The sequence below is a fragment of the Nycticebus coucang genome, chromosome 11, assembly GCF_027406575.1.
Source record: "Nycticebus coucang isolate mNycCou1 chromosome 11, mNycCou1.pri, whole genome shotgun sequence".
NCBI lineage: Eukaryota > Metazoa > Chordata > Mammalia > Primates > Lorisidae > Nycticebus > Nycticebus coucang.
The window spans coordinates 111,499,646-111,520,748 of NC_069790.1; the positions used below are offsets into that span (position 1 = coordinate 111,499,646).

A 21,103-nucleotide genomic window follows, 5' to 3' on the forward strand; every position below is an offset into this window, starting at 1 on the left:
TGCCTTCAACTCATTGCTTTCAAGCTCTTTATAATAATGAAAGTTACCAAGAAGTCAGTGGAGACATGGACGCGAGGGTTTGGTGCTGGTCCGTTTTGCATTTTGTGTTGAACCTCTTTCTCGGACCCAGGGCCCACGCGCGGGCGTTGGGGCCGCGTCCCCTTTAAGGGGCGGGTCCGGAGCGGGCGGGGCGGGGCGCTCCCGGAAGACGCTGCCGCGCGGGCCTGACGCCCTGACCCGCTCCAGCCCCGCCCGGCGCTCGCCCCCGCTAACACTCTCTAGCCCGCGACCCTGCGCGCCGTGACCCTGCGGGTCCTGCCTCCGATCGCGCGGCCGCCTGGTGCAGGTGGTGCCTGCCCCGGGCCTGGCTTTCGCGTCCGCCCTGGCCGCTCAGGCTATGCAGTTGGTTCGGCTCTGATCGCCCCCTGCCTGCGCACTGGTCGGGCGAAGGCACCCGGGACGAGGTGCCCGAAGGGAGCCGGCGTGGAGTCCCGGCGAGATGGTTGCGCCCCGCAGCCCGGGGGTGGCGTCGGTGGCTCTGCGGGGACAGGGCTGGGCCTAGGCTGCACGCGGGCGGTCGAGTCTCAGGGCTGCCTGCCAGGCCAGCACAAATCGTCAGACCAGCTGGGTGCTCCTTAAGCCCAGGGCTGGCAGCCTCGCCTACGGGGCTCTGGGGAGAATGGTGACCCCCTGGCGCTTCTCTGTCAGGCTCTGCTTGTCACACCTAAGGTGTTTTGAGCTCAGAAGGGAATTCGGCCTTCTAAGGCCCTCGGAGTGCTCTCGAAGTGCCAGACTCTGTTGGCTTCTGCTAGGTACTTTACCCAAACTCGTTTTAGCCTCTGGGGACATTGATGAGGGCGCCCCCGACTCCTTGTGTCTGCAAAGGGCCCGCTGGAGTGACCCTGCTGAAGGTGGGCCGGTGGGGAGGTTCTCCCAGGCTGGGCGGCTAGGCTGCGTCTTCCTGCATCTCCGCATCTGGCTCCGGGCAGGCGCCCTCTTGGTGAAATTCTTCCCTCTCCTTCTACTCTACCCGCTCACTTACCTGGCTCCCAGTGTCTCCACCCTCTGGCTCCGCCTGCTTCTGAAAGCCACTGAGACCTCAGGTCCCACGTACATCAAACTGGGCCAGTGGGCCAGCACCCGGCGAGATCTCTTTTCAGAGGCTTTCTGTGCCCAGTTCTCCAAGCTGCATGTACGAGTGACCCCCCATCCTTGGACTCACACTGAGCACTTCCTCCAGCAGGCATTTGGGGAGGACTGGAGGAGTGTTCTCTCTTTTGAGAACCAAGAACCTGTGGGCTCAGGCTGTGTGGCCCAAGTGTACAAAGCATATGCCAACATTGCCTTCCTGGAGAGTGACAGCATCCAGAGACTTGGTGGGACCCCCTGTTTGCAGCCTTCCTCAGAAGCTGGGGCAGTCAGAGGGCTTAGAGAGCTCTTTGAACACCCCAAGAAGGGGTGGACACCTCCAGGAAATCTTGCTGACCAGTCATTTCTAGAAAGACTGCTTCTCCCTAAAGCTGACTTGGCTGGATCAAATGCAGAGTTGTCTGAGGCTGTGGTCCCTGGCCACTGCCCCAAGACAGATCACCTCATCCCTGTGGCAGTGAAAGTAAGTATATCTTTAACAAATAGCTCACACCTCACCTGCCCACTGGGCTTTTCCAGATCAGAACCCCAACGCACCCCCTGCCCCTCCCTCACTGCTTCCCATTTACTTCTATGTGCTTGACCAATATCTGAATGTGTGTTACATGCAAGTTGTTTAATTCTTGGCTTGAGGGAATGTGGTACAGATAATCTGATAGAGGAGAAGGAGAGTGGTTTGGGGTTTTCTGCCCCTGCATGTGAAGGAACAATCCTCCTCTTTCCTCTGATAAGCAGCCCCCTGCCTCCTCCTCTGAGGGTGGGACCCGGGCCTAGGTGGGTAAAATGGGTCCTCCTGTCTGAATGCCCCTCCTGTCTCTCTATTGCTCTTCCTGGCAGGTGTTACACCCTGGCCTGCTCTCTCAGGTGCACATGGACCTGATGCTGATGAAGATTGGCAGCCAAGTCCTTGGACTTCTGCCAGGAATCAAGTGGCTCAGCTTGCCTGAGATTGTGGAAGAATTTGAGAAGCTCATGGTCCAACAGGTGAATTCTCTTTTCCTCAGCTATAAATAGCATCTAATACAGTTTTTGCCATTAGCAGTCCTCCCCAAATATTGAGCAGATGAGTAAATTCCCAGTGTATTATGGCTAGCGTGATGTGTTAGTTAGGGTAGGTTATGATCATTGATAAAACAAAGAACACCCAAATGTCAGTGGCTTAATGTGACAAGGTTACTACTTGCTTATATGTGCATTAAAATTCCATGCAGGTGAACTGAGGGAGAAAGCTGGAGCTGTTTGGCACCGCTTTTACACAAGTCTTCTGGGGTCAGTGTGGGATGTAGAGAGAGGCCACAGAAAATCACATAAGAGATTTTGTGGCCTGGCCTGGAAGTGGTGAATGTTACTTCTTCCCAGTCCACTGAGATTTAGTCATGTGGGCCCAGTGCAAATGAGAGAACTTGGAAAATGCTGTCTTCTTTTGTGCGGGGTAGGAAAAATGATTCTAGTGGAGCATATAGTGTTATTTCTGCCACAGTCAATGACTGAACTCCAGGATGAGGAGAATAATTAGCAAAGTCACACTCTGTGACTTTGTTTTGCTTTGTTTCCAGGGTTAAGCAGACAAGGACATCCTCCCTGTTCGGGACCCTTAGGACATTTGTATAAGTGGCCAGACTTGGTAAACATACTTTAGGAGCATTCGAGACTCTAAGTAGGCATCTGCACTGGTTCCTTGTGGGGTAGTGCAGAAATTGGCAGGTTTTCAGAAGCAATGTGCCAAGTCTTCATTTAGATCCTCTGATATAAGGTTTTAAGTCCTAGGGATTCATTTTAATGTTTAGCAAGTCTCTTAGACTGTTTTGGCTTGCTCCTATAACAAAACACCATAAATTGGATGGCTTTCAAATAACAGATGTTCATTTCTCACAGTTCTGGAGGCTAAGAAGTCCAAGATCAAGGCGTCAGGAGACTTGGTGTCTAGTGAGGGCCTGCTCCCTGGTTTATAGGCAGCTGTCTGTTCACTATATCTTCCCTTAGTGGAAGAGGTGAGAAGTCTCTCTCTCTTTTTTTTTTTTTGGCCAGGGCTGGGTTTGAACCTGCCACCTCTGGCATATGGGGCTGGCGCCCTACCCCTTTGAGCCACAGGGGCCACCCCTCTCTCTTTTTTTTTAGCGATGGAGTCTTGCTCTGTTTTTCCAGCTAGAGTGTAGTGGTATAGGGTATAGTAGCTTACTGTGATTTCAAACTCCTGTGCTCAAGCGATTCTCTAACCTCAGCCTCCTGAGTAGCTGGGACTATGGATGCGCACAACTAGCCTTAGCTAATTTCTCTATTTTTTTTGGAGAGACTGGGTCTTATTCTTGCTCCTGAGCGACTGATTCTCCCACCTCAGCTCATGGTCCAACAGGTGAATTCCCAGAGTATGAGGATAATAGGCATGCGCCACCATGCCCAGCCTTCTCTAATTTTCTTTTATTAAGCCACTAATAAGCATTCTGCCGTAGTGACTTAATCACCTCCTAAAGGCCCCACTTCCTATGCTATCACCTTGGGGTTTAGCATTTCAACATATGAATTTGGAGGGGATACAGAAATTTAGACCATAGCAGAAAGCTTTGCTTTATATTACGGAGCAGTAGTGTAGTTTCGATAATAAAAGCAAATTAAACAGAGAAAATAGCTTCTATTCCAACAGCCATTCTGAATTAATTACTTTCAGTCCTAACACCCACCTGAGCTTCAGTTCCCCTTGTAGAAATCTGACAGACCTCATGGGATTCCATCATTTCCAACTCATGTCTCTTTGTCTCACACCATTTGTCTTAAAAATTGGCTCTTTCAGTGAAGCTGGCGGCCCTGGCACATAATCTGGGACCGGCCTGCTAGGTTGCTTGGTGTGTCTGTCTGTCTGTCCGTCTGTCCGCGGGTGCCATCATGGCGGACGCGGCCAGTCAGATTCTCCTGGGCTCCGGTCTCACCATCTTGTCCCAGCTGCTCATGTACGTGAAAGTGCTCATCCAGGTGGGATATGAGCCTCTTCCTCCTACAATAGGACAAAATATTTTTGGGCGGCAAGTGTGTCAACTTCCTGGTCTCTTTTGTTATGCTCAGCATATTGCCAGCATCGATGGAAAGCGTGGTTTGTTCACAGGCTTAACTCCACGACTGTGTTCAGGAGTCCTTGGGACTGTGGTAAAGTGTTAAAGTGTTACAGGAGTTGGGACGTGGAAATGAACAGAAAGAAGTCTCATCTTGCTTTGACCAGGTTATCAAGGAGACTACTCGAGAGATGATTGCTCGGTCTGCTGCTATCCTCATCACACATCCCTTCCACGTAATCACTCTGAGGTCTATGGTACAATTCATTGGCAGAGAATCCAAGTACTGTGGACTTTGTGACTCCATAGTAACCATCTATCGGGAAGAGGGCATCCTGGGATTTTTTGCGGGTCTTGTTCCTCGCCTCCTAGGTGACATCATTTCTTTGTGGCTCTGTAATTCACTGGCCTACCTCGTCAATACCTATGCACTGGACAGTGGGGTTTCCACCATGAATGAAATGAAGAGTTATTCCCAAGCTGTCATAGGATTTTTTGCCAGTATGTTGACCTATCCCTTTGTGCTTGTCTCTAATCTTATGGCTGTAAACAACTGTGGGCTTCCTGGTGGATCTCCTCCTTACTCCCCAATATATACTTCTTGGCTAGATTGCTGGTGCATGCTACAAAAGGAGGGAAATATGAGCTGAGGAAATAGCTTGTTTTTCCGGAAGGTCCCCTTTGGGAAGACTTATTGTTGTGACCTGAGAATGTTAATTTGAAGATGTGGGGCAGGGACAGTGACATTACTATAGTCCCAGACGCACAGAATTATGGGAGAGAATCTTGATTTCTATACAGTGTGGCACACTTTTTTAATAATCATTTAATCTTGGGAAAATGGAAAAAAAAAAAATTGGCTCTTTCCCCTAAGCCTGTCTCCATCTCTCAGTAGTCCTACCATGTTCCTTGGCCGGAAACCTTAGAGGTGTGGGCCCAGGTGTATATGTGTGAGTGCCTTCATTCATTTATAAATTCACATAACAGTGATTGAAAACTCTATTAGAAGATGATAACTTAAGACAAGTGAGCTTTTCCTAACCTTAAGAAATATAATTGGAGCTGGGTGTAGAGGCTCATGCATTTAATCCTAGTGCTCTGGGAGGCTGAGGTGGGAGTTCACCTGAGCTCAGGAGTTCCAGACCAATCTGAGCAAGAGCAAGACCCTGTTGGGCAGTGCCTGTGGCTCAGTAAGTAGGGCACCAGCCCCATATACCGAGGGTGGCAGGTTCGAACCCAGCCCAGGCTATATTGCAACAAAAAAATAGCTGGGCATTGTGGTGGGCACCTGTAGTCCCAGCTACTTGGGAGGCTGAGGCAAGAGAATTCCCTAAGTCCAAGAGCTGGAGGTTGCTGTGAGCTGTGATGCTACGGCATTCTATGGAGGGTGACAAAGTAAAAAGAAAAAAAAAAAAAAAAGAGCAAGACCCTGTCTCTACTAAAAATAGAAAAAATAGCCGGGTGTTTCAGCGGGTACCAGTAGTCCCAGCTACTTGGGAGGCTGAGGCAAGAGGATCTCTTGAGCCCAAGAGTTTGTCATGGCATTCCACCCAGGGTGACAAGAGTGAGATTCTGCCTCAAGAAATACAAAAGAAAAAAGAAATATAATTGTCCTTCCATATCCATGGGGTGTGCAAAAATGGATTCAGCCAATTGCAGTTAGAAAATACAATTAGGCCTATGATGGTTGCATCCGTACTTACCACGAACAGATTGGTCATTATTCCCTAAAGAATGCAGAACAACAACTATTTACATAGCACATTGTATCATTTTAAGTAGCCCACAGGTGATTTAAGTATACAGGAGGATGTGCATAGGTATATGCTATATACCATTTTGTATCAGGGACTTGAGCCTCATGGAGTTTGGTATCTGAGGGAGGTCCTAGAACAATCCCCTGGGAATACCAAGAGAGAACTGTGTACAGCAGGCAGAGGGGGATAATATGTAAATACTTGCAAATAAAGTGTGATCAGGAGTCCCTAACATTTCTGGTGGGGCTAAGAAGAAGACTGTCCACCCTTACCCTAAGGGCAGATGCTCCCTAGGCTTGAGCTGAGTATTGCTGGTGTTTGCAGTTGGACATGGAGGAAGAACAGTACCATCAGAGGCTGTAAAGAAGGTAGAGGAGTGCCGGGGCATCCGGCAGTCTGGGCTGTTGAGCACTGCACAGAGTTGGGTGAGGCTTGAGTCACAGGTGGTGAGGAAGGGGAGGTGCCACCTGAGACAGATCTGGAGAGAGAAGTAGAGCCAAATCATGACCCACGTAGGTGACATGCTAATGACTGTAACCTTCAGTGGGCAGGTGTGGGGGCCCCAGACAGATGGATGGGAGACAGGGAAGATAGGGCCCAACTGAAGCACCTCTGTTGGGGCTCAGGTGACTCGGGTGAGGGTACACACCTTGGGAGCAGTGGGGGTGGGGGCAGGTCTTCAGACTTGCTGGTGCTGGGTGGCTGCCTCACAGAGGGAGGAGAGAAAGTGTGATCTAGGGACTTGTGGTGGCTGAGGACATGGGTGGTGCAGGAAAAGTCTATTTAGACAGAGTTTAAGGGTCTCTGGAGCTCCCACAGGGTGACATGCGGTTACGGACTATCAGTGTGGAGACTGGCATTGAGGTCTGGCCTGGAGATCAGGTGGTGTCATCAGAAGGCGCCAGCTGGGAGTGCGGTGGAGGTTGGGAGCGGGACAGGCATCGGCCTCTGGGGGCCCATAAAGCTAAGGCACTGTCAGAGACAGAGAAGAGTGCTCGGGAAGAGCTGGGTCAGTGGCAGCGTCAGCTCTGGATGCCTAGAAGGTAAAGGAAGAGGAAAATGGGACTGGGCCTTTGAGTCTGAGGAGCAAAGGTTGTTGCCAAGTGCAGTGGTGGCAGTGTGGGTGCAGAAGGAAGGGAGGGAGAGGAGGAAGTGGCTACTTCAGGGTGACCCCAAGGAAGGAGAGGGCTGGGGTTGTGCCATGGAAACCCAACCCCTGAGAGATGGGGTGAGGGTCCACCGATTGGTGGGAAGTGGTCGGGTGGGCAGGAAAGGGGTGTCATAGGAGCAGCACGGCCCGCACCTTGTCAGCTCCCCTGCCGTCTGTTGCTTTGAGGAGTTCTGTGGAGATTCAGGACTTCTGGGGCAACCTTTAGCCACTGACTTCTTGCAAGTTTCTTGGGGGAGTTCTGTTGGGGTGGGCAAGGCAGGGTCAGTCTTACAGACCCTGCCCAGACTAACTCTCAACATTTCTCTCTATTCCTCCGTAGATTGATCTGCGTTATGAAGCTCGGAATCTAGAACACTTCCAGCGCAATTTCCAGAATGTGAAAGCAGTCAAGTTCCCCACCCCTCTGCGGCCCTTTGTCACGCGGGATGTGTTGGTGGAAACATATGAAGTAAGAATTTGGTGGACTCACCCACAGCTGGCCCCCAGAAGGGCTTTTGTCTGGAGGGAGGATGTGGCTCCTGCCTGCAGCACTGTGAGGAGCTGGGACATGGTGGCAAGAGGGGGAGGCAGAGCCTTGAGGCAGCTGAGAGTTCAGGACATGGCCTCAGGCCTCCTAGATTAGAAATCTTTTCTGCCATTTTATTAGCTGAGACCTAAGAGGCAGAGGCAACTGTTCCTCCATCACAGGATTGACCAGGAGTATATGACATATTGAATGCAGAACCCTCAGTCTGGCGCAGAGAGAGTGCTGCACAGCCTTTGTGGCATTGCTCAGCTGTCCCCTAGTCCAGCCTCTTCTTTAGAGATGGTAAAATGAGATTCAAGGAAGTGACATGAACTAGCTATGTGAATGTGTGAGCTTGAGCAAGTCAGTAAACTCTTCAGGCCTTGCTTCTTTTATCTGTTAATCAGCAGGAACAAAGATCTATCTCCATGGGGTGCTTTGATGGTTCGGTAAACTAAGCCATATAAAACCTTACTCACTAGCTCCTCTTTCTTCTCTCTTCCCCTTCCTCTTCCTTCCCATTTTCCCGCTCACAGTCATAGAGCTCATTCATGTCCCCACTGGCTGATTGCTGACCAGGAGCCAGCTGTCCCTGTACCTACTCTTGTCTTGCCAGGACATCACAGCACCCTTTACCTGTCAGTAGCAGAGTTCATAGGACTTGTTTGCCCTTTGAGAACTGTTAAAAAAGGGAAATGTAAATACGTTCAGATCAGCTTGTGGATGACCGATTGGTCAGGGGCTCTGAGAAATGTGAAGCTTTGGGGTAAGCTGTTCTCTCTCTGGTCTTCCTTAAAGGAGAGCGTGCCTGTGTCCAGTTACCAGCAGGCAGGAATTCCTGTGGACTTGAAGAAGAAGATTGCATGGCTGGGGATCAACATGCTGCTGAAGATGGTGAGCTCGGGCCAGGAGGGGGTGCTCAGACCCAGCACGTGGTTGCGGCCCTGTTCGGTTGTCCAGGTGGGAGGGCCAGCCTGGCAGCAAGCCCCCACTTGGAGAAAGTCTGCTCTAGAAAGTGCTGAGCCTGCAAAAGTGGCCAGAGCATCTGTTCAGCTCTTTCTCAGTGGTGTGTTTGGGGTGCTGTGGGAAGAACAATGAGCAAGGCCTAGTCCTGCTTAGGCCACCGATAGGTTAGACAAACAGCCAAGACAGCCTCCTATGTTACATAGGCTTTAGTCACTTGGTTGGCAAGTATTTACTGAGCACCTGCTATGTGCCCAGCATTGGGGACAGCAGAGAGCAACATCAATGCAAGTAAGTATTCATGGAACTGCTCAGGGAAAACAGGCACATAATTGGTAAGGGAATGCAGGGGTAAGCTCAGGGTACCAATGGCTCATTTATAAGGGGCCCGTGCCGGGAGGCGCTTGTGGCTCAAAGGAGTAGTGCGCCGGCCCCATATACCAGAGGTGGTGGGTTCAAACCAGCCCCAGGCCCGGCCAAAAACTGCGGAAACGAACAAACAAACCAACGCCCCGTGCTAGCCCAGGGATTCCCTCACAAGGTGGCTTTGTCTCAGCTGGGATGTGAAGGAGATGTAGGTATCACTGTGAGAGGACAGGTGGCAGGGAGTTGTCCAGAGAGCATGACCCAGGCTGGAGGTGAGTGAAAATAATTTTTCTCTTGAAAACTTCACCTTAACATGTCCCTATATTGATGACATCAAACAATGAGCTTTATAAAATGTACACCTCTTTACTGTTGTAACAGATCATTGGGAGCTTGTTGTCACCGTGGTGCTTTTTCTGCATGTGGCCTGGTGATGCTGGGGAAGTAAGGCTCGACTTGGTCGTGACAGAGGGGTCTCTTTGCAGATATTTGTGGACAACTTTGTGCATGCCGACCTTCACCCCGGAAACATCTTGGTTCAAGGTGCTGACAGTCTGTCTACAAGCCGGGAGGTGCAGCTGCAGCCAGTGGATGTCTGTGACACGCTGGTGGTGGCCTTGGCGCCGGCCCTGCACCCGCTGCGCCTGGTGCTGCTGGATGCTGGCATTGTGGCGGAGCTACAGGCTGCCGACCTGAGGAATTTCCGCGCGGTTTTTGTGGCTGTGGTGATGGGGCAGGTCAGACCCACTGGGATCGCAGCAGTAGGATTTGAATCTTTTTTTTTTTTTTTGTAGAGACAGAGTCTCACTGTACCGCCCTCGGGTAGAGTGCCATGGCGTCACACGGCTCACAGCAACCTCTAACTCTTGGGCTTACGCGATTCTCTTGCCTCAGCCTCCCGAGCAGCTGGGACTACAGGCGCCCGCCACAACGCCCGGCTATTTTTTTGTTGCAGTTTGGCCGGGGCTGGGTTTGAACCCGCCACCTTCGGCATATGGGGCCGGCGCCCTACTCACTGAGCCACAGGCGCCGCCCAGGATTTGAATCTTTTATGCTCCAGGGACCCATCTCTGTCTTGATGTGGGGCTCCCTAGTCCCGTCATTTTGGTAAATGCCCAACTTTGCAGACTGGAAAGAGGAGGAGAGGAAATGAAGCTGCCCCCATGGGGTCTTCTGTGAGAAGGGGCTGGGGCCTGATTCTGAGGCCAGTCCAAGCAGCTCTTGGTTTGGGACCGTCGGGGAGCAGAGCCTCCTTTCCAAATGCTGCTGTGAGGTGCTAGTTTCTCCTCCTCCTTAGGCAAATACCCAGTAAGCACTGGACAGTGCCATTTGCTGTAAGGCAAAAGCGAGTGAGGTGCAGCAGCAGAGGAGGGAAGCTGTATCTCCAGGTGGCACTGGCACACTGGCATCTCAGGTGGAGGATTTGAGGAGTTTTTCAAACCTCCCTGTGATTCCGAGGAGCTCCAGTGGCTGAGAATTATTATTTAGAGAAAAGGGATTCAGCAGAGCCCCTACTGAGTCAAGTTAAAGTGCAACGTCAAGGGCGACCATAATGAGATACCGTCTGGGATATTCTGACCCTGGGAAAAAGGGAGCTGTTTTTTTAAAGGGCAAAATTCCAGTGAGCTCCTGTTTCCGAGGCTTCTGAGGGGGCAAAGTCAAAGCCAGAGTCTGAAGCTGGTTTGGAAGTATGCCCTGGTCCAGAGACAAACACTGAGGTGGAGTATGGGAGCTGGGGGCGTTCCTCTGTGCAAGTTTGGGCAAAGGAAAACGGGCACAACCTGAAGAGGAAGAGCCAAAAGCAGGATGGTAGAAAATCAAGGGAAGCCACTGAGAAGTTTGGGCAGAGCATCTAGCTCTTTTGTGCTTACATGACTCTACCAAGTTGCTTTTCTTTTGGGTCTTCCAGGGCCAAAGAGTGGCTGAGCTCATCCTGCATCATGCTCGGGCCAATGAGTGCAGGGATGTGCAGGGGTTCAAAGCAGAGATGGCCACGCTGGTGACCCAGGCCAGGAAGAACACCATCACCCTGGAGAAGGTGGGCAGGTCCCTTGAGGGGCGGGAGCCCTGGGGTATCCACTGCCCTTGCCCTCGAACAGGATAAATCCCAGGTCTGAGGGGGACCTCTCTGTGGGCCAAGGTCTCAAGGGATGTGAGTTTCAAGGCAGATAAAGAACACCCCACATCTTCTAGGCATAAGGAGGCCCAGCGAAGTCCCTGCATCTTAGGAGGGGCACCTTGGACAGGCTCTCCCAGGGTGGCTGCTGTGGCAATGACCTTCATCCAGGGTGTAGCTGTTCTGGAGATGGCTAAGCATTGGATGGAGGGAGGGCTGAGCAGCCACAGGATGTGCTCAATGCTCAATGCTCATGTCCCTCCTTTAGACCTGAATCAGTCTAAATAACTTTGTATGTCACACATGTTTCTAAGAAACATGACCATTTTCTCCCAAGTTCATGCCCACAATAGCAGGAGTGGGTTGGAAGAAGAGGTGGCCATTGACACCCTGGTACTGTTGATCTTGTGTGTCCAGATGGGATTTTCTGTAATTGCTGCAGGAATGGGGTAGACGGGCTTCCAAGGCTTGTCCTCCAAAGGTGGCAGTGACTGAATCTCAAGGTGGGATCTGGGCCTAGAGTAGGAGTAGTCCTTGCTGGACCTTGTCAGACAGTCTCTTCCTGCTCACTGGCATGTGTGTGCACGCACGTGTGTATGCGCAGTGGGAGGTGTGCAAAGAGCATGTGGGGGTGGGGGAAGAAGTGGTCCTGGAGGTGCTTAGTCCATACTGGGCTTAATTCTGTTTTCCAGCTGCACGTGTCCAGTCTCCTGTCCAGCGTGTTTAAGTTACTGATGGCTCACAAGGTGAGGGGAGTCTCCAGGCAGGGTGGGCACAGGGTAGCAGGAGCTGCTTCTCTTTTCTCTATTTTGAAAGCATTTTATCAACAAGCCGTCTGCATCAGGAAGTCTGGTTATGCAATCTTGGTGGTGCCTGTAGCTCAGTGGGTAGGGCGCTAGCCACATAACACCAAGGCCGGTGGGTTTGAACCTGGCCCCGGTCAGCCAAAATGACAATGAGAACTGCAACAACAACAACAAAATAAATAGCCAGGCCTTGTGGCGGGCACCTGTAGTCCCAGCTACTTGGGAGGCCGAGGCAAGAGAATCACTTTAACCTAAGAGTTTGAGGTTGTTGTGAGCTGTGAAGCCACAGCACTCTACCAAGGGCGACATAGTGAGACTCTGTCTCAAAAAAAAAAGATTAAAAAAATTTATGCAGTCTTAAGTGTCTATGGTACTTAGATGTAGAAAAATGGACTTTAAAATATAAACACAGTCTAACTCAGGCATCGCAAGTCTTTTTCCCTCCTTGGTTCATATTATCCATGCTTGCTATTAATGTAAATGATACTTTGCTCTTTGCTGAGTGGGTTAAAGTCCTGGGGTCAGGAGCTGCTTAGGAGGGAGGTGCCTCTTGTCCAGGTGCTTTCAGAGGTCCTAGCAGGGCTATCCCAGCCTGGCTGCTCCAGTCCCTTAGAACACAGGATGAGAAGCAGGTGGATGAAGTCACATTAGTCCCCCTTTGCCCCACTGACCTACACCTCTCCAAGCCTACAGGGTTGCCACCGGGGCTGGATGCATCTGTGACAATAGTAATCACAGCAGTATGCCAATAGCTCCCTCTGTTCACCCTCTGGTCTCTAGTTTAGCTGTATAATATCAATTACTATCAGTTTAATCCCCCCAGCATTCGAAGAGGCAGGCACCAATGCCCAGAGGCTAAGCAGCTCGCCTGTGGCCATGTAGCCTGGGGCAGGACAGGGACCAGGGACCAGGCACTGCAGGCTGAGCTCACTTTGTCCTCTTGCTTTCAGTGCTGCCACTCTGCACGTGTGCTCCAATGTGGGACACAGTGGCTGAGCAGACCGAGGTTTGCTGCTGCGGTTATTCCCAGTTCGAAAGAGAAGGCAGAGGGCCCACGGTTGCATCCTAAGCACTTCACTAGGCACTTAAAAACAAATTTATACATTTTTTTTTTTTTTTTTTTTGTAGAGACAGAGTTTCACTTTATGGCCCTTGGTAGAGTGCCATGGCATCACACAGCTCACAGCAACTTCCAACTCCTGGGCTTAAGCGATTCTCTTGCCTCAGCCTCCCGAGTAGCTGGGACGACAGGAGCCCGCCACCATGCCCAGCTATTTTTTGGTTGCAGTTCAGCCGGGGCCGGGTTTGAACCCGCCACCCTCGGTATGTGGGGCCGGCGCCTTACCGACTGAGCCACAGGTGCCGCCCAAATTTATACATTTTTAATTGTGGCAAAAAGCACATAAAGGAGTTTATCCAAGTGCAGAGTTCACCTGTGTCCACCAAATTCACATCATCATACTATAAATCTCCAGAACTTTCTCATCCTGTAAAACTAAAACTCTACAACCACTGAACAACCACTCCCCTTTCCTTCTCCACCCAGCTGCCGGGAACCACCATTCTACTTTTCGTTTCCATGATTTTGACTACTCTAGATAAGTCCTATAAATGGAATCATACAAATCATACAGTATATTGTCCTTTTCTGACTGGCTTATTTTATTAAATATAATGTCTTCAAGGTTCATCCATGTTATAACATATGACAGGATTTCCTTTTTTTTTTTTTTTTTTGATGGAAAGTCTCACTCTGTTGCCTAGGCTATCATGCCGTGGTGTCATCATACCTTATTGCAACCTCAGACTCATGGGTTCACGTGATCCTCCTGCCTCAGCCTCCTGAGTAGCTGGGACTACAGCACCCACCATGATGTCTGGCTAATTTTTTTTTCTATTTTTAGTAGAGATGGGGTGGTCTCAAACTCCTGAGCTCAAGGGATCCTCCCTACCTCCACCTCCCAGAGTGCTGGGATTACAGGCCTAAGCCATCATATTTGGCCACCTTCTTTTTTTAGGCTGAGGAATATTGCATTCTATGTACATACTGAATTTTATTCATTATTCTCTTGGTGAACATTTGGATGCTTCCACCTCTTGGCTATTGTGTATTGCTGCAACATCCGTAAACATGCGCAACCTTCCTTAGCACCCTTTCCGTCGACATCATGCTCCAGTTCCTGCTTGGATTTACTTTCGGCAACTTGGTTGGAATGTATCTGGCTCAGAAATATGACATGCCTAATGTGGCTAAAAAACTTGAAGAAATTAAAAAGGACTTGGATGCCAGGAAGAAACCCCGTAGTTCGTAAGACCGACTCCAGCACTGCCTCTGGATACACTGATTCTCCTGCTCTTTAGGGCCGCCTTTACCATCTGAACCAAAAGCTCCAGCCGCAGCGATTTTCTTCTTTGCTAGACCCTGTGTTGCCTTAGAGTGAAAATGGGGCCCCAGGTTAAGAACTGCCCTTACATTTCCAACATCCTTACTTCTTCCCATATCTTCCTTCCAGCTGCATGGGAGATTCTAAGACTGGAATTATGGTGCTAGATTAGTAAACGTGACCTTTAATGAGTAATCTCTTCCTTTATTCTTTGAGATTTCTATTCTACCTTTTGTCAGAAGAAAAATTGGTGAGTTTTATATAGCTGATCAGATACAAATTATGATGATTTCAGTGTAGCCATTATAATGGGTGCTTGTTAAATATTTGGTATTAAATTATATTGTTCCAAATTAATTAAAATTAATATCTAGAAGCCAAAAAAAAATACATATCCGTAAACCTGGGAGAGCAAATTTCTCTTTTTTTAAATTTTTTTTTTTTTTTTTTTAATTTCAGCTTGCTTGTTCATTCTTCATTTGAAGTACTTTTTTCGTTGTTGTTCATTTTCTTTCTTCTTTTTTTTTAGATGTTCTTTCTCTGGCGATGCTCTGTCCCCTTGCCTCCCCAGTAGCGGGGATTACAGATGCCCACCACAACGTCTGGCTAGTTTTGATGTTAGTAGAGACGGGGTCTTACCCTGGCTCACTGCTGTTACATACAGGTCTCGAACCTGTGAGCTCAGGCAATCCACCCGCCTCGGCCTCCCACAGCGCTGGGACTACAGGCGTGAGCCACCACGCCCGGCCGCAAATTTCTCTCTTAAAATCCTGCGTTCCGGGTGGTGCTTGTGGCTCAAAGGAGTAGGGTGCCGGCCCCATATACTGGAGGTGGTGGGCAGGCCCAGCCCCAGCCCCAGCCAAAAACTGCAAAAAAAAAAAAATAAATAAATAAAATAAAATAAAAAAAGATCCTGCTTTCAAATTTTTGGATGTAGATTCAGAAATGAGACTGCTGGAGCATATGGTATCTTTTTAGTTTTTGAGGCCCTTCCATGCTGTTGTCCACAGCAGCCACACCATTTTATATGTCCACCAATAGTGCTCAAGGGGTCCAGTTTCTCCATGTCTTCAGCAACGCTTGTCATTTTCTTTTTTTTGAGACAGAGTCTCACTATGTTGCCCTCGGTAGAGTGCTGTGGCGTCATGGCTCACAGCAACCTCAAACTCTTGGCCTTGAGCGATTCAATTGCTTTAGCCTCCCAAGTAGCCCACAGATGCCCGCCACAACGCCTGGCTATTTTTTGTTGCAGTTGTCATCATTGCTGGCCCAGACCGAGTTCGAACCTGCCACTGTTCGTGTATGTGGCTGGCACCATAACCATTGTGCTACAGGTGCCGAGCCAACACTTGTCATTTTCTGTTCCCTGTCCCCTCAGTGGCCATCCTAGTGGGTGTAAGGTGATACCTCATGGTGGTTTTGATTGCATTTCTTTCTTTTCTTTTTCTGAGACACAGCCTCAAGCTGTCGCCCTGGGTAGAGTGCCGTGGCGTCAGAGCTCATAGCAACTGCTAACTCTTGGGCTTAAGCAATTCTCCTGCCTCACCCTCCCAAGTAGCTGGGACTATAGGTACCTGCCACAATGCAAGGCTATTTTTTGGTTATAGTTGTCGTTTGGCAGCCTGGGCTGGATTTGAACCTGCCAGCTCTGGTGTATGTGGCTGGCACCTTAGCTGCTTGAGCTACAGGCGCTGAGCTCTTGATTGCATTTCTTAATTGTTTAGTGATGTTGAGTATCTTTTCATATGCTTCTTGGCCATATGCATATCTTCTTTGGAGAAGTGTCAATGTAGGTAGTGCTTAATCTTTTTTTTTTTGTAGAGACAAGAGTCTCACTTTATGGCCCTGGGTAGAGTGCCGTGGCATCACACAGCTCACAGCAACCTCCAGCTCCTGGGCTTAAGTGATTCTCTTGCCTCAGCCTCCCGAGCAGCTGGGACTACAGGCGCCCGCCACAACGCCGGGCTATTTTTTTGGTTGCAATTCAGCCAGGGCTGGGTTTGAACCCACCACCCTCGGTATATGGGGCTGGCCCCTTACCGACTGAGCCACAGGTGCCGCCCCTGGTGCTTAATCTTTTATTATTTATTTATTTATTTATTTTTTTGAGACAGAGCCTCAAGCTGTCGCCCTGGGTAGAGTGCTATGGCATCACAGCTTACAGCGACATCCAACTCCTGGGCTCAAGCGAGTCTCCTGCCTCTGCCTCCGCCTCCCAAGTAGCTGGGACTACAGGCGCCTGCCACAACGCCCGGCTATTTATTTATTTTTTTGGTTGAAGCCATCATTGTTGTTTGGCGGGCCCGGGCTGGATTCGAACCTGCCAGCTCAGGTGTATGTGGCTGGCGCCTTAGCCGCTTCAGCCACAGGTGCCGAGCCGGTGCTTAATCTTTTAATAAAGTATTTGACAATAACGTAGAGGTAAAAGAGTCTAATACACACTGAGGAACTCACCACTCAGTGTAAGCATGGAAGCATTCCTAGTAGTTTGAGAGTCCTGGTTACCCAAGCCTGGCGGCCAAGGGCCCCTGTCTACCTTCTTGTGTCCTGCCTGGAGCCACACGAGGAGCTCCTGGGAGGATGCTGCTTTCCCCTGGGTTCAGTGGTATCCACCAAATTCATATTGTTGCACAACAGATCTCTAGAACTTTCTCATCTTGCTCATTTGACCCCCAGACAGCCTCCTAGGCCTTAGCTGAGACAAATAACTTTTTTTTTTTTTTTTTGAGACATAGTCTCATTATGTCACCCTCAGTAGAGTGCTGTGGCATCACAACTCACAGCAACCTCAAACTCTTGGGCTTAAGCGATTCTCTTGTCTTAGCTTCCCAAGTAGCTGGGACTACAGGCACCCACCACAACACCCAGCTATTTTTTTTTTTTTTTTTGGTTGCAGTTGTTATTATTATTTAGCTGGCCTCGGCAATGTTAAGGAAATGGCCAAGCTGTTCTGCTCTGTTTGAACCTGTCATCCTCGGTATATGTGGCCAGCACTCTACCCACTGAGCTACGGGTGCTGCCTGAGACAAATAACTCTTTAATTTTTAACAAAGAGTATTCCCGTAAGTCAACCTTTCATTTTCTGACTTCTTGTCTAGTTGAAAAACAGATTCTTCTTCTAGGTTTAAATCCTGGCTCTATTCTTTCTCACCCAGTGACCTTGAGTAAGTCATTTATCCTCCTTGAGCCATCGCTTCTTTCTCTATAAGATGGGGATAATGATAGTACTTTTAAAGATTATTTGAATAATTCATGTAAATTGCTATTTCTATTAACTTGGCTCCAAAGGGGAAGCTCTGCTCTGTTCTAGCAGTTAGTTGTGTATAGTCTTTTAAAAAGGCTACTGTGGATTTTGAAGAACGACCCTTATTTAGAGTTTATTTCTTCCAGGGTGTCTGTGAAAAAATATTTGATTACTTTTAAGTCATTCATTCATAAACACACAGACACAAATCTAGAAAATTATATTCTGGGGCAGCGCCTGTGGCTTAGTGGGTAGGGCACCGGCCCCATATACCAAGGATGGCGGGTTCAAACCCAGCCCTGGCCAAACTGCAACAAAAAATAGCTAGGAATTGTAGTGGGCACCTATAGTCCCAGCTACTTGGGAGGCTGAGGCAGGAGAATCGCCTAAGTCCAGGAGTTGGAGGTTGCTGTGAGCTGTGATGCCACGGCAATCTGCCGAGGGTGATAAAGTGAGACTCTGTCTCTAAAAAAGAAAATTATATCCTGTGTCCCCAGATTTTTCCCAAATATTTCTAGAAGATGGGAGATAAAGTGACAAGGAGATGGTAGTGGGAAAATGATGGGGTAGAGGAAAAAAGACCATAGGCAGGTCCAGGAGAGGCCAATAGTGGACAGTGACATGACTTCCAGGACAGTTGTTTCTGTGTCACTTGATTTCAGGAAGTACCACTGTGTTTGTCTTACAGGTAAAGCTTGAGAGCAACTTTGTCTCCATTGTGTTTGCCATCATGGTGTTGGAGGGGCTTGGCCGCTCACTGGACCCCAGTCTGGACATCCTGGAGGCAGCAAAGCCCTTCCTTCTTAAAGGACCAGCATCTTCCCCCTGACAGTGGCAGTGGGCTCAAGAGCTGATGGCTACTCCCAAGAGCCTTTCCTGTGGCAGCTGGAATGTTTTAAAATTGGGACATGTGGCAGGCACAGAGAAGACTGATTTGGTTTCAGGATCTGTTTCAAAGCTTTGGGTTATCTGGTGAGTCAAGGGAGGGAATGGTCCTACCTATTTGGTTATGGAAGCTGGGCCGGGTGCCAGGACACTCTATTTCAGGGAAACAGTTCTGAAGAGGAGAATGAATAAATTTAGTTATTTTGTTTTACTCTCTTCTCTTCTTAACCTTCTAATCTCCTGGTTTAGGTAGGTCCTACTGGCAGTCCTGATATTCACGTTAGAAAATGCTGTAAAACCCTGTTGACCCATGGTGCCAAATATTTTTTTTTATTTTTTCCCTTATTGGTAAAAAGTTGAAAATACACAAATCCACAATTTATACAATTCGTTTATAAATTTCATCTAGGTTTACCATGACTAGCAAAATCTCTCCCAGCACAGTATACACATAGGGTAGTTTTTACTGTACTTAAAACTATCTTCTTAATTATTTTTGCCAACCTCTTGGTCAAATTTATTTTGAGGTTAAAATAAAACTGATTAATGTGGCTGCTAGACCTAGAACCAGAGCAGAACAGCTTGGCCATTTCCTTAACGTTGCCCCAGGCTTGCCCTTCAGTGCTGTGTGAGCTTTCTCTGCTGCAGCATCTATGACATCTGTTTTGCTGGGGTTAACATCAACACAGAGTTAACATAACCAGTGTGTCCTCTTTGCCAAGGACTGCTCCCAGTGACACAACCAATGCTACCTGCCCCATTCTGCAGGGCCTACCCACAGAGCATCCTCTCAGAGCTGATCTGACATGTGGCCAGTGTCAGCCTCTAGATAGGATATCTGTAAGGCTTAATTTCTTCTCACAAAGTGAGACTCTTGTCTCAAAAAAAAAAAGCAATAGATATTGCCTCACTGCGTCTTTGGTCAGAAATCTGGGTGCTGCCAAGCTAAGTCCTCTGGTTCATGGTCTCTCCTGAGGCTGTGAAATCTTGAGGCTCCACTGGGGTGAGTCTGAGGTCAAGCTCACTTGGGGTTGTTGGCACAATCCTATCCCTTACTGGCTGTTGGACTGACTGAGTGCCTCGGTTCCTCAGGGCCATTGCAGCAGCAATAGAAAAGGAACACAGCCTTTCCACTTGGCTGTTCTCCTGCGGAAAAGGGTTACGGGCAGCCCTGGCATCCATGCCACATTACTCTGAACCCTGTATGTGCACCCATCTGGCCCACAGTACGGTGGTCCACAATAAAGTGTCATGCCAAAGTACGAACTGGTAGGTGCTTCAGCTTGGAAGAGTTAAGGGTGACTGGGATCCACAAGGTGGCCAGGACCATTGGTATTTCTGTGGATCTGAGAAGGAACAAGTCCTCCGAGTCCCCATAGGCCAATGGGCAGTAGCCAGAGGAGTGCCATGCCAACCTGACCTCTTCCCCAGGAAGCCCCTGGCCTCCAAGAAGGGAGACAGTTCTGCTGAAGAACTCAACTTGACCACCCAACTGACAGGACTAGTCATGCCCCTATGGAATATCCACAAGAAGGAGAAAGCCAGAGTCACTGCTGAGAAGAACTTCAAGGCATCAGCCAGTCTTTGTATGGTGTGTGCCAATGCCCGGCTGTTTGGCACATGGGCAAAAAGAGCCAAGGAAGCCGCAGACTAAGATGTTGAAAAGAAAAAAAAAAAAATGCCACCCCCCCAATAAAGCCCCATTTGGGACCTGTGTTTAGCAGGAGAAAAGAAGGAACACAGGTCATACCAAAGGGGACAAAAAGGGTAACAGATGAACTTTAGTACATATAAATGATTTGCTGCTTTAAAGAATAAGTACCTTAAAATAAGCATCTTAGAACACTTAAGATACTTAATCAAGCCAAAGGGCACTAAAAAGGAAAAAAAAAAAAAGAAATACTTAGGTATCTTAAATATGGAATTTGATTTATAAAGGCATCTGACATCCTTGGGTGTAAGTGGGCAAAGTAGCAGCCTGGCATTTCTCCTGAAGAGCTACTGCAACTCAATCCCCTCTAATTGAGAAAGTCCAAGGTTCATTTCAGTGTTGCTAAAACCACTAGAGAAACGAGTTCCTTTTTTCTAAGACTCAGAGAGGAAAAAGCCTTTCACGGTAAGGAACTAAATCAACATGAGATTTTATGAACCATTTTTTCCCTCATCTTTGTTATCTTTTTTGTTTTGAGTCAGTCTCACTTTGTTGCCCTTGGTAGAGTGCCATGGCAGTACGAACTGCATAGCTTATAGCAACCTCAACTGCTTGTGCTCAAGTGATCCTCTTGCCTCAGCCTCCTGAGTAGCTGGGACTACAGGGACCTGCTACAACACCTGGTCTTTTTTTTAGAGTCAGAGTCTCGCTTTTGCTCAGACTGGTTTCAAACTCCTGAGCTTAAGCAATTCACCGGCTTTGTTCTCCAAGAGTGCTGGGATTACAGGCGTGAGCCACTTCACCTGGCCATCCTCTTTGTTTTCAACTTCCAGTTATGAAGTAGCTTGTTGCTTTTGGGTTAGATGCTGTATGTTAGGTCACTTAGAGTCTGTTCCTACAGTTTGCTGAAATTTGGGATTTGATTTACATTTAGAAGCACAGCACTTAGCGCCAGGGCTTGGCATCCCTTCACTTTCTGGAATACATCCATTCAAAGAGAGTGCTCATGTGATAACCAAAAAAGGGCCATTATGTAACCTGCAAAAGGGGACAAGGGATATT

The 21,103-nt window shown here is 48.8% G+C and overlaps 2 protein-coding genes and 1 pseudogene across 4 annotated transcripts; all 3 read left to right on the forward strand.

The window, feature by feature from the left end:
• Nucleotides 1-210: 210 nt before the first annotated feature.
• ADCK2 (aarF domain containing kinase 2) lies at nucleotides 211-19,633 on the forward strand. 2 transcript variants are annotated; one of them, XM_053609377.1, is made up of 8 exons: nucleotides 211-1,612; nucleotides 2,014-2,133; nucleotides 7,441-7,569; nucleotides 8,425-8,520; nucleotides 9,441-9,692; nucleotides 10,865-10,993; nucleotides 11,764-11,817; nucleotides 18,194-19,633. In XM_053609377.1, the coding sequence occupies exons 1-8, from the start codon at nucleotides 680-682 to the stop codon at nucleotides 18,332-18,334; spliced, it is 1,854 nt and encodes a 617-aa protein (XP_053465352.1). In that variant the 5' UTR covers nucleotides 211-679; the 3' UTR covers nucleotides 18,335-19,633. The 2 variants fall into 2 exon arrangements, with proteins under 2 accessions (XP_053465352.1, XP_053465351.1); XM_053609376.1 differs by having other exon boundaries at nucleotides 1,987-2,133; nucleotides 18,194-19,632.
• On the forward strand, nucleotides 3,950-5,035 carry LOC128598710 (mitochondrial carrier homolog 2-like; annotated as a pseudogene). Its single transcript, XR_008383686.1, has one exon. The product of XR_008383686.1 is annotated as a mitochondrial carrier homolog 2-like (transcript).
• Nucleotides 13,256-14,628, forward strand: LOC128598713 (short transmembrane mitochondrial protein 1-like). The gene has a single exon (XM_053609380.1). It carries the CDS (start codon nucleotides 14,046-14,048, stop codon nucleotides 14,187-14,189), a length of 144 nt encoding a protein of 47 aa, XP_053465355.1. The 5' UTR covers nucleotides 13,256-14,045; the 3' UTR covers nucleotides 14,190-14,628.
• Nucleotides 19,634-21,103: the final 1,470 nt, after the last annotated feature.